A 13,963-nucleotide genomic window follows, 5' to 3' on the forward strand; every position below is an offset into this window, starting at 1 on the left:
AATAAGATTAGATGATCTATTAATTAGTCATTCTACTGAACAAACAATACATTTTTACTCAATTTTGTATTTTATAAAATTTTCAAAACCAGATATATAAAATAAATAAACAAACAAACAAACAAACAAAAAACAATTAGTTAGTTAGTTAATACCTTTTATTTATATAAAAATACAATGTATCTTGTTAAAAAATCAATCAATTTATGCAGCTCAAATATATTTTTAAAAACTTTTCTTAAAAATGAAAATATCAAAAACTTTTATTTTTAAAAAACGTTATTTTAAAATAATAAATACGTCATATTTTATTAAATTGGTGATCTAAAAAATGAAAATTAAAAATCACTATTACTAAATTTAAATTAAAAAATGTGAATTATTTAAAAGTATTATGGAGTTGATTAAATTGCTTAATATATATTAAAGTCAGTCAGTTTTTGTTTTGATCATAAACTAAATACAAGTAGAATTATACAAATAAATTTAAAATTTATGATGGTTGAAATAGCAAGACTGATGCAATTATCTACTTAAACTACATATTCATTAATTTTTGTACTAGTCACTTTACAGCCACCGATGCAACCTCTTAATGAAGAAACGCTACCTGAATCAGCCATACATTAACTTGAACAACTGTTATAGCTTTAGAAAGAATCAACACAGTCTACTTCAGAAGCATTACATGGATTAGTTAAACTTTAAATACAAGTTAATGCATTTTACAGAGGTGTCACAGCACCATTCTAACAACTTGAGAACCTATTTATCACCAAAATAATTAGAAAAAGCTAATAAAATTACATCTTTATATTAATTTGATTTTGTTTCAAGCTTGAAATAAATTTTTTGATTTAGCTTTACTTCTAAATTTTAATAATTTGTTTTCTCAATTAATGAATTAAACGCACACAAATATATATATATATATATAAACTTTGTACTGACTTTATCAACTATTTATTTTATTGTCAAAAATCAAATGAAGAACTCTTTTTAATTTATAAATACCAATTTTTAAACTATTTCAATATTTTTTTCAAAGCTTAAACAAATAACTAAATTTACAACTTTTGACATTTTATAATACAATTTTACTTTTTTATTTGAATCATACATGATATTAGATAAAATAATTAATATTAATAAGCAAGATAATTATTGCATATTCATTAAAATAAATTAAATAAGTTATTTAGTTATACATACACTAGAGAGAGTTAATTAATTAATTAATTATTTACTTATCATATTTTAATAATTCTTATAGTAGAATAAAATTTTAAAGCATAATCAAATATATTTATTATTTATCGGATATTTTATCATAAAATTTTAAATATTTTTAAAAATTTGTTTTTTGTTCAGTTGATTCATAATTTTAATAATTTTTCTATAAATATTGCTTTTGCGTTTGCTTCATAATTTTAAGAATTTTATTTGTTATATCATCTAAAAAGGGATTGAATTTTTGAAGAAACAAATAGAATGATGCATTGAATATCAAAGCATGTATTAAATAAGTATATTATGGCTTTGAATTTAACTATCTACAATTATTTTTTTAATTGTTAGTTATTTTAATTAAAGTAAGTAACTAAATTTGTAGTTTGTTAAAATATTGAATCTAAAATACATTTAAAAATTGTGCTTATTAGATTTTATTTTTATAGATGTCAAACAAGACTATTTTGATAAAGTATTTATTTATAGCTGCGATACTTGAATTTGCAAGAGGATAAGGTAAATTTTAATATTATTCCCTTACTTTAAATCCATTTTATTATAATGTTAATAAAAATTTTATTATTTAGTATTTGAAAATAGAAATTTAAATGTTTAAAGTTCTTGTGCTTAGAAATTCAGATTTTGCTCAGAATGCGATGTCAATTTATAGAATTGTCTCTCCTGCTAATGGGGATTTTAGTTGAATTAAAATGGGAAGTGTTAATCCTAGTGCAGCAATAATTTATACTGGAATAATTATGATTAAGAAAACAATAATCAAATTAGCTGTGTTAGTGTTTGTGATGTAGGATATGAAATAAATCAAATATATGGAGTATGTGATTAGGTTTAGCAATGTCCAACCTACAAAATTTAGGATTATTTATTTCATGGTAGTAATATCACAGACATTTTATATCTTGGTGGTGGGTTATTTGTGAGCTTAGACATTTCTTCTACTTTTTATTTATGGAAATACTCTGAGCCTGTTGTAAGTATTAATATAATTTCTCTATCAGATTAATATAGCATACAAAGAATGTAAAAATCGAGCAATAGTTCTATATTTTGGGCTTGGAATGACTACTATTTAATGTCCATATCTATACAAAACATGAGAGTATAAATAATTATATTTATTTTATTAAATAATTTTACATTCAATATTATTAAACAGATTGCTGATATGTACAAAATATAATTAGAAGAATTTACTTTTCCAAAAGAATTAATAATTCTTGAATAAAATAGTGATACTGTGAATGTTGTTTTACTAAATTAAAAATAAACGCTTGTTTGCAATATCAATCTCAAATATCAAGATTAGAGCAACTGTGCTAAAAATGAATTATAAATAAGACCTGATATTCCTTACAACTAAAATAATAATTACATATCTATAATTCATATTAATTAATTTTTAGTTTATGATAGTTCAAATTTAACAAAAGGTTATTCAAATGTGCTCACTCAACCAAAATATCTAATCAGAATTTAGTAATTTAAAAGTTAAAATATTTAATTTGGTGTTGTGGATTAAAACTTTATTAGCTTCTTTTTTGCTTCTAACTCAGATTAAAGTTCCTGCTATTTTGAGACATACAGCTAAAATTAATCACTTTAACTGGGATAAAGCATTATTTTAGAGACTAAAAACATTATTTTGAATATTAATTAAAACATCACTTTGTACTAATACAACCTTAACAAAACCAGCTAAAATGCTTCATTTAACATTTTATAACAATTACCTTGTAATATAACTTATAGTATGAAAGATTATTAATGTTAGCAGCTTATTTCCTCTGATTATTTGGTGATAAAAAACACACTTTTGCAAGTGGCAATGTCATTCAAATTAAACGAATATCCTTAGTTATTTCTTTAAATTATGATACAAATAAATCTTTAAACAAACGAAATGATCTATTTATACTCTGACATTGATATTTAAAACTAGATTAGATTCATCAATAATAGTGTATTTATTGCCTTCTCTTAAAATTAGATCTAAATTAAGAAATCGTTAAATAATAATAGAAGATTTCTAGAATAATAAAAGCCTTATCGCTTTATGCAATATGTAAATAATAATTTAAAAAAAAGCTTTAATAGTAATAGCATTCTAAGTTAAATGCTGCAAAAAGATAATAACTAAATACTTAACTATCAGAAATAAATAATCACAAATATAAACGTATCTATAGATTTAAATGAGCTAAGGAAAGGTAAGAGTATGTTTTCTGATGATAAACAAATAGTAATTAATGTAGGTTAGAATGTATTTTACTTTTATGATAGTGTCTTAGGTAACTTAAATCACTTGTACAACTTTGATGGTAACATAGTGGATTTTGTCGTCACAGGTCAAAATCTATTAATACTTAGCTCGAATTAAATATTAAACTATAACATCTTAAAATATTCAATTTAACTAATCAGTCAATATGACTTGTCATTCAATCAAGCTAGCTTTAACTCTATAGTAAGTATATAAAATTCTATTTATTTATACAATCCTACTCAAGTAGTGCTAATAAAATTAGACTTCCTGCAAATGCAGTAACAAAGCTAGATAATATACTCCTAGTTAACCATATAGAGCACTATTCTTTTAGTTTTATTTAATAAAATTTATTTATAAAATGATGAAAATGATATGTAAATTTTTACTATTTTAGATCAAAGTTTGTAAGTCATCAATAAATTTGATTTTACATAATACTTTCTTCTATTTAGCTCGGATAGTGGTTAAGCTATTCTTGTTTATGATGGAATTAACTCTACTATTTATGACTCAAATTTATTATAACCTATTTGCTAAAGCTTTGCTTTCAATTATGATCCTATTTTACTGTTATATGCATAAAAGTAAATTATAGTAATGTAAAATAGTAAGATAAGTATATTCAATTTGGATTTAATGTAAGTAATTAAATAATTACAAAATTCTTATTTTTTAAATTTAGAAAAATTCTATTACAATAACATATTATAAAAGCTCATCATTAAATAAAAGAATAATAAAGTAAATTCAATTTCTAGTGTTAATCTTAACTCTGGATAAGTAGAATAAGTCATAAACTTAGACAGCCAAGTAAATAAAAATTATCTATCTTTTTAATTTTAATATCTTTAAAAATTAATTTAAATAGGAATTAGTTATCATTTTAAATGATATGAAAACAAATACTTTTTACTCTATAACACCAAATGGATTAAATAAAATTAGCTTGTTTGTAGAAAAATATGATTTTTATTAAATCACCTTTGATGATAATGAATATCCATACTGTGATTTCGATATGGATAGAAATACCATGTATTTAATGGCTTATTACTGCATAATTAGAAACTAATACTTTATTTAAATTATTAATATCCTAAATAACTCTATTTAGTTAAACTATAGTGAAACTGGATATGATTACTATGATTTAACAATCATACCCTTGATCAATATTAATTCGATTGCTGTAATCAAAAAAATTGGGTTTAAAATCGTTGATTTAACCTTATAAATTTCTATTTTTGATTTGAACTTCTCAACTAAAAATTAATCTTATTTAAAGTTTAATTTTTTTCATTATCTTGAAGATACTAAACAAATAATTTACAGCTATGATAACACAGGTAATTTATTAATAAATTAATTATTTAAAAATTATTTATTCTTAAATTAATTATTTGAGGTTGAAAAAAACTTTAAAAAAATTTTTTTTCTTCAAAAATTTAAGAATAACCATACTCTTTTAAATTTTGACTTAAAATGTTTATGTTATAATTCCCTCCCATAAAAACAGTTTCTAACTGATATTAATACTTTTAATAAGTAATTAAAGCTAAAAATTTGATTAGATAAATGTTAATATTTTATAAATAATAAATAGTTGAGGTACATTAATATAATAGTTCTGGGTTCAATAAAGTTTGTTAATTTTCTTGTGATGCGAGCTAAGTATTTACTGATTTTATTAATATATAAAAATAAGAAGACATAATCTATCTGCTTTCTAAATCTACATAAGTTGAAATATTCATTCCGTTAATATAGATAATTTATTAATTTAATATAGCAAGCTGTGCTCTCAAAAATAGTGGATAGCTTTTCAAAAGCGATAATCCTTTTTTATTTTATCAAGACTAATAATTAGAAAATCTTAGTTAACAAATAATTCTTTATACATAATCTTAAATTTTAGCTGTAAGCTTTTCTGGATAAGGATTCTCTTAATCAGTCTACTAGTATTCCTCTATTTTTGTTGGCAAAGATGTATTTTACTTACTTTACAATGATGTATTAGTAAATTATTCAAGATTGTAAGATAAATTAGGTGATTAATTAACATCAATAGTTTTACATTCTGTTCCTCTCTACGTCAGATAATCAGAAGATAAAATTTACATAATTTCTTCAAGCATGATAGAAGTATATGATACTGTTCTTAAAAAGGGTTTACTACAAATAAAATCTTCTTTTTAGATTCAAAATGTTTTTACTTTAGCGGACTAATCTTCAATTCTTTTAATTTCTCCTTTTATTGATTTTGCTATTTTTGATATAAACACTTAAGCATTCGTATAGTAGCTTAAGTTTTCCTCAATACAACAAATACCTACTAGCATAAAGTATTTTTCCTCTATAAATGTTTTAATTATCATTTGTTAAAATGTAATGTACCAAATAGATTTAAATTACATATTTGATTTTCAAAAGAGTGTTTAGATGTAGAATTTTTATACAATTATTGCTGAATAGCCTCAATAAATTTACTCCTAAATCAATAGCATCTAGCATGTTAGCATATATCTTTTTGATACTAAGTAAATTCTATGGTGGTTTAATTAATAAAATAAATTTTAGATTATTGCAACTTTTTATGGAGAGAACTTGGTTCAATATTTAATGAATGGAGAATCAAATAGTATTTTACTTGGACTAAGATCTTATTTTGCCTTCATTTATAATAACAATCAATAAACTCTAATGAGAAATGAATCACTATCGGGTATTGATATCTTATGCCAAAATAGATACTTTGTGCTTCAAGAATAAAGGAAGAATATCTACGAGATAGTAGCTAATTCAAGCACATTTAATAGTTAGCTATATTATTCCATTGATCAAAATGATGACACAACTATAAGCTACTTTTTGGTTTTTTCTGATTATCTAACTATTGTATATACAAATAAAAACTAATTGATGGCAAACAATACTTTAATTTATGACTTCAGTCAATACTTTTAGAAAGATGATAATTTAACATTTGTAGATTTAATATTGGCTGATGGAAAACAGAATTGTTTTGCTGTTTCTTTTAATAGTTATTTTTTTATTTATTATTACAGCACATCAGTTAACGATTAAACTATCAATCTCGCCTTTTATCAAATTTATTCATCCATCAATAACTTAGATAACGGATTTATCATCGATAAGCTGCTTATGTTTTAAAATACTGTTTACTTTACAATATCATATAATAGGGTTTGTGTTGCTTATTCTTTACCTACATAAATTATAAATAGCCCAAAGGCATTATAGGGATTAGACCCAAATATTATTTATTCTACTAAAGTTTCGCATTTAGAATATTTAAATTTTACTAACAAATTTTACCAATCGTTACAGAAATCATTATTAATAGCACCATGCAGTGATAAAAATAAGAAAATTTTCGTTAACAATTATGTAAGCATTTTGTTCTGCAAATACTCAATGAATGTTTACTTAAAAAATAATAATATGTTTGTATTTAGCTAAGTTTATCAAATGTTTGGGTTAATTGAAATATTCAACATTCAAAATACAAACTTACTGATTTTGCGATCTAACGATGAAATGCATGTTCTTCTATATTCTATTCCAGATTAAACATTGATTTTACAAAAGATAATTGAGTAAAATACTGATAAAATTGTTTAACTTAACTTGATAGATGGTATTCAGAAAGGAAATGGAAAAAATTAAATAACACCAAACTCTGTAATAAATGTCTAAGCAATACTTTAATATGATGTTATTTCTTTTCAGATAGTACTGTCATTATACTATGATTAATAAGGCTCTTACTTAAATATTATGAGTAATACGGTTAATTCGCTTACTTGCTATTAAAATTATGATACAGGTATGTCAACTGATATTGTAAGCAATTAGATTTAAGAAACTTACAACAATTTAAACTATATAGGCTAATTTTATTAAATATCTTCAATATTTTTAAAACTTCCAACTTCAGGATAATAACAGATTAAAAAGTAAAAACTAGATCAAATAATAAATTAAACTCTAGATTATAATAAATTTAGTAATGAATTTACTTTTTATTCACCCAATTTAGAAGATACTTAAACATAGTCATTACAAAGATTCTTTAATTACAACATATCATCTCTAAAAATGAAAAACATCCCAATTAACTTATCAAATAAAACAGAGATAAAATCTCAATTTATAATTGATTCTCTCATAATGGAACAATTATACATTAAACATATTTTAAATTTTAGTAAAGTCAGTTTAAGTAACATGTCCACTTTAATAATCACAGACATGACAATTGAAAATTTGAAATTCATTACAAATTAATTGTTTTTATTCTAAAACATAACCACAATACTTCTTAAGAATATTGTGATCAGAAATATTTCTGGATTCACATAGAGTCTCTTCACTATCAAGGAAACAAGTAAATAAATTCTCAAAAAATTTTTTTTAAATTTATTTAAATATTTTATAAAAAGCAAAAATAACTATAGATGGATTGTATATAGCTGATATAAATCATTTTGATTTCAAATCTATTTTTAATATAAACAATTCTATAGAACTATAAATGAATAACATCACTATTAGAAATATTTCATCAAAATCTGAATAAAGTACTATATTTAACACATCTATCATAAATTAGTAAACTATCACTGCACTGGAAGCTGAAAATCTCTTAAACATAGTGATACATTAGTCAGTTAACTATGATTAAGAATATGATATGTTATAAATTTTATAAAAAGATGTTTTCTCTTACTTTTAACTTAGAATTAATAACTGTACATAAAATTATTCTCTTTTTAATGTTATGTCGAATTAATGCTTATTTTATTCTTGCTAAGTCTCAAATATTTTATCTAAAGATTCTTTAGGTTCTTTTTTGGTGTTTTAAGGAGGTTAAATTTCTATAATTTAATCTAACTTTACAAACAATACAGCTAAAGAAGGAGGATCAATTTATTTATTCAACTCGCAAGTAAACAATGTTATAAAAGATTCATACTTCACCCACTGTAAAGCATTAGGTAGAGGAGGCGCAATTTATTTAGATACCACATTTATATAAATTAAAGACACTTATTTCACTTCTTGTTCTTCTCTAATAGGCGGATCTATATTCTACAACTCTTATCGACCATAAATTTTTATCTAAAACAAGATCCAAACTTCTTACCCCTTTTAAGGTTTTTCTAATAATTCTGCTTAAATATATGGCTAAAATATTGGAAGCTACCCTGCAGAATTTTATATAATTGATGGGTAAAGTTAAGAAAATAATAAAATTGTGTAAAGTGATAATAACTATTTTTTAGGGAACTTAAGAAGTGGAGAGGTAGTTTCTTTTCAGATTTAAATTGTAGATGAGGAAAATAATCCAATAACAATCAGATAAGATTACTAAACAGCTTATCCTGCATTTATAAACTAAATGATTTTAGAATTTAGCATCAAAATTTAAATTGCAAACCCAGTAAATAATGATATTGAAATTAGTGATCAAACTTATGCAGATATTTCTAATTATGTTCATCAAACTAAAACTTGGAGTTTTACTAATTTAAAGATAACCTCAAGCACAGATTATTAAAGTAACTTAAATCTTCTTAAACATTTTATATTACTAATGACTTATTTTTCATTTAATTTATGAAATATTTAGGTAGCCAAAAAATAGGTGTCATTCAAATTGTTTGTTATGGGGTGAAAAAAAATAATGATCTCGGTAAGCTTTTAGACTAAGATTACTCAAAAAATTTATCAATAAGCTTTAGATAGTGTAAGAAAGGAGAGGTGCTTAATGCAAGAAATGGTATTTCAGAATGTATACCTTGCCCTAATGGATTTTTTTCAATGGATTAACCTGTTGCAAGTTAATTTATCGAATGCAAACCTTGTCCATAAGAAGCCTATGAATGTGAAAAAGATTAAATTTATTTAAAGCAAGGCTATTGGAGAAATAATAATTCACTTAACATTTATTATTGCAATAATAGGCCAGAAAATTGTGAAGGTAAATTTAAAAATTTAATTAAAGATTAAAAATAATTTTCAGTGCTTTCATAATATAAAAAATTTTTATCCCTTTAAATTTCAAAAAAAAAAACGGATAAAAAAATAATAAAATTTAAAAAGAAAAAGACAAGTCAATAAATACTATTGAATATATAACAAAAGCTTTAATTTAAATAATAGTTTTTATTAAATATTTTATCTCAAATTTTGTTTTTAAAAATCTTTTAATTTTAAAATAAAAACATTGAAATAAAATAGTACAACAAAAATTAATTTTAATAATAAATTTTTCAAACATAAAAAGATAATTTTAAAGTTTTAAATTAAATCTACAAAATCATTATTTTAAAATAATCAATCTAATTTAAATAAATTTCATTTTTAAATCTTAATAAATTTAAAAAATGAGCTATCTAATAAATTTTTGAATCAAAAAAATGAAATAAGATAGATAAAGAGATAATATATTTCAAGCGATTATGAATATTGAGACCAAAAATAATGATAACATATCTAATTTTTTGTATATGATTAGATAAGGTATTTTTTTATATTTAAAATTTAGGATCTCTAAAAGGAAATAGAAATTATTGCAGTGAAGGATTTGTAGGTGCTTTGTGTGAAAGTTGTGACAGTTATGGATCAGTATGGGGTTAAAAGTATATGAAAATGGGATAATTTAACTGTGTCCCTTGTGTTGATGCTAAAAGCTACTATTTTATCTTTCCTATTATAATCTTTTTGATTTTGATAGTCTTTTATGTGGTATTTTCTATAAATAATGCAATTAAAATAAGCAAATAATTGTCCTAAGCTTACTATTTCAAAAAGATTGGGATCTTTAATTTAGGCAGAAGCTCTTTAAGAATTTTATCACCATTTTTGGCTAAATAGCTCATGCACTTTTTATAAATATCTGGATTAATTAATTCATACAAATTGGCTCTTCCTTCCTTTTTTGTTGTGTTGACAAATGTTATCTCTTAGCCAATTACAAATTTTCAGTATGTTCTAGATTGCTTTTTTGTTCCAGATTAGCATTCATAATTGTAAAGTGACGGAGACTCTAGTGCACATTAAACAACAAATACAACTATCCCTTTAGTTTTTATGAGAGCTATTTGGAATTTATGTATTCCTTTTATCATACTGTTATTGGTTTCTATTGTATACTCTATTCTATTTTGTATAAAAGCTGTTTAATATAAACACTTTTATGCTTACAATGGAGTCTTTTTTTTAATGATCTTTTTGTAGCCAAATATAGTATCAAGCCTTATCTCTGTTGTTTCTTGTAAGACAATAGATGGAATTTCTTATATAAAAAGTGATAGCAACTATCAATGCTACACATATGAGCATGTTAAATATAGTCTTTTAATATTACTTCCTACTCTAATCCTTTGGGCATTCATTATTCCTCTATTTATTCTTTCTAGACTAATTATATAGAGAAATAATTTGGAAAGTATATCAACTAGATTAAAATTTGGTTTTCTCTACCAGGAATTTAAAAGTAAATATTTCTATTGGGAATTCATCAAGTCTTACAAAAAAATACTGCTTGTAATTATTTATAATTTTGGATAAGATTTCTTTTACTTAAAATCTTGCTTGATGCTTCTAGTTTTATTTATCTACTACTTAAGTATTCTAAAGAGGAGTCCATATTAATTAAATAGCTTTAACAAAACTGATTAGAACCTAATTATTTGCATGCTATTTATTTTAATAATGAATATTATTTTACAAGACACGAATATATATTGGATAACAGTGACAGGAGAATTTTTTACTGCTCTATTCACTATATTTATAATATGTTTTCTTATCATTTAAATCCTTTATTAAAAAATCTATTCTATAATACCCCATAAAATTTATTCAATTTAAATGTTTTTAAAAGCAAAACTGCCCTTAATCTTATTTTGGGTCTAACCAAAAAAACCTCTAAATGCTATGAGAGCCTTTAAAAATTGGAAAAAAGTAAAGAATATCCTATTAACCAAAGGAGTATTTAAATAAAATGAGAGAGAAACTAATTAGAATCAGAGGCAATCTACTTCTTTGGCAAATTAAAACAAACCATAAAATGATAATAGCTAATAAAATTAATAAGTATAAATTATAAAATAAATTTAGTAAATTTAAGCATTCACTCCTAAAAATAATCAATAGAAATAAAAGAAAGGTTCAAATAAACCTATTTAATTAGAATCATCCTCTTCATAAGAGCTTTCTAATTCTGATATATCCAGTTCTGAATAAAGCAAAAATGAATAAAAAACAACCTATAAAAAATAAAAGAAATAGAATAAATAAGGCAATATAAAGTAAATAACAAACAATGTTTTTATATCAGATTATCAAGACATATACTAAAATCACTCTAACACATTAAATATTAATGATATTAATTCTTAAAACTAATTCCATTTTGCTTCAAGTAATCAATTATCTACTTCCAACAATTTTCATCAATAGAAAGGACTTCAAATGCTATCGAATTCAACGGATAAGGGTCATTTTAAAAAAATTATGAATGGCGAGTCTATTGACACTAGCTAAATAGATATGTGCAAACTTTTAAACGTTTACCCTTCAATTTTGAATCATAGATAAGATCTGGTTGAAGCAAGTTAAATTTCTCATATTAATTTTGAATAAAATAATTCACCATCCCTGATAAATTCAAATACTGATCTCAATAATAAAACAATTCAAAGAAGTTACTTTTAAAAAAATATAAATCTAGACAAACAAGAGTAGAATTAAGAATAAAATACTTAGGTTAAAAGTGAAGATAGTAATAATTAATAAAATTAAACAACTGCCTAAAATAAAATAAACGATAACAATGATAATAACAATTTAATAGTATTTGATGAAAGCGAATGAAATTTATAGTTTTTTTATATTTGTTTAAATCTTTAGAAATATTTATTTTTAAAAAAAACTCTTTACTATATGTGTCATTTAATATTTATGTGGCTTTAAATTGGAGGTTTAAACTAAAATTTAGCTTAAAATAGTTTTATTCAATTAAAATCTAAAAATTGTAGAAATACTTTTGAGATTTTAATCTAAATATAATAAAAATAAATTCAAATATAATCATCATGAAATTTAATTCTAAAATAAAAAATGCCTGCGGAGGGGATCGAACCCTCGGCCTCGAGATTATGAGACTCGCGCTCTAACCAACTGAGCTACACGGGCTTGGTAGAATAAATATTTTTTCTTTTATGATTAGCTTCTTATCTATCTTGTAAAAACCCATCAATCTAATAAAAATTTATCTTAAGTATTAATAATAATTAAAAATAAATTAAATTTAATATGCATTTTTTTAAAAACAAACACTTAATTTAAAATAATTTTCTATTTGTTAATTTTAAATTTTTATATTATTATTAATAATCTTTATAAAAAACTCAAATATAAATTCAAATATACACTTTAAAACCAAAGAGAGAAAAAATCCGAACTCCCGGGATCGAACCGGGGACCTACGGATGACTACAAAATGAATAAATTATCAAGCATAGTAATTAATTAAATATATAAAAAATCCGAACTCCCGGGTTCGAACCGGGGACCACCGGATGACTACAAACTTTACAGTCCGATGCTCTTCCAACTGAGCTAAGTTCGGTTCGGTGATATTTTTAATTTTTTTTTCTAGACCTAATTAAACTAACTAATAAAAAACAGATAAAGTTATAGAATATGAAATTTACAATTAATATGAAGAGATTAATTATTATTCGTATTCTAAAAATAAATTAAGTATAAAGATTAAATTATCAATCATTTTATTTTTAAAAAAATCCGAACTCCCGGGTTCGAACCGGGGACCACCGGATGACTACAAACTTTACAGTCCGATGCTCTTCCAACTGAGCTAAGTTCGGTTCGGTGACTTTTTATACCTAGTGTTCTAGACCTTTAATATGATATCAAAAATAAAAATGAATCATAATTATAAAGTGAAAAATAAAAAAGCTAATTTAATCAATTTAAAAATACTCAACCTATTTAATTTTCCTATAAGCTTAAAAATCTATTGATATTTTTAGATGGTAATAATTAGCTAATTAATATCATTTTATTTTTGAATAAATATCTTTTTAACAGAGCTTCTAAATAACTCCTAAGATTAGTCTCAAAAAAATATTAAATTAAAGTGCATTTATAAAATTTATTTATTTTTAATTTAATATATCACTTTTCTTTTAAATTATTTTTAGAAAAAAAAATCCGAACTCCCGGGTTCGAACCGGGGACCACCGGATGACTACAAACTTTACAGTCCGATGCTCTTCCAACTGAGCTAAGTTCGGTTCGGTGATATTTTCAATTATTTTTTCTAGACCTAATTAAACTAACAAAAAATAAGAGATAAAATTATCAAATGAAAATTATATTGAATATTTAGAT

At 23.1% G+C, this 13,963-nt stretch overlaps 2 protein-coding genes across 2 annotated transcripts; both read left to right on the plus strand. All coding sequences in view use genetic code 6, as the record gives it.

Moving 5' to 3' along the window:
• Nucleotides 1-495: 495 nt before the first annotated feature.
• On the plus strand, nt 496-825 carry TTHERM_000275929 (hypothetical protein; the record flags this gene model as incomplete). Its single annotated transcript, XM_012797638.1, has 1 exon — nt 496-825. The coding sequence occupies one exon, from the start codon at nt 496-498 to the stop codon at nt 823-825; it is 330 nt and encodes a 109-aa protein (XP_012653092.1).
• A 2,486-nt stretch (nt 826-3,311) lies between these two features.
• Nucleotides 3,312-12,421, plus strand: TTHERM_00275930 (transmembrane protein, putative; the record flags this gene model as incomplete). Its single annotated transcript, XM_001016031.2, has 5 exons — nt 3,312-4,863; nt 5,121-7,925; nt 7,981-9,099; nt 9,171-9,521; nt 10,089-12,421. 5 exons carry the CDS (start codon nt 3,312-3,314, stop codon nt 12,419-12,421), a joined length of 8,160 nt encoding a protein of 2,719 aa, XP_001016031.2.
• Between the last annotated feature and the right edge of the window lie 1,542 nt (nt 12,422-13,963).

The sequence above is a fragment of the Tetrahymena thermophila genome (genome assembly GCF_000189635.1).
Source record: "Tetrahymena thermophila SB210 genomic scaffold scf_8254649, whole genome shotgun sequence".
NCBI classification, from domain to species: domain Eukaryota; phylum Ciliophora; class Oligohymenophorea; order Hymenostomatida; family Tetrahymenidae; genus Tetrahymena; species Tetrahymena thermophila.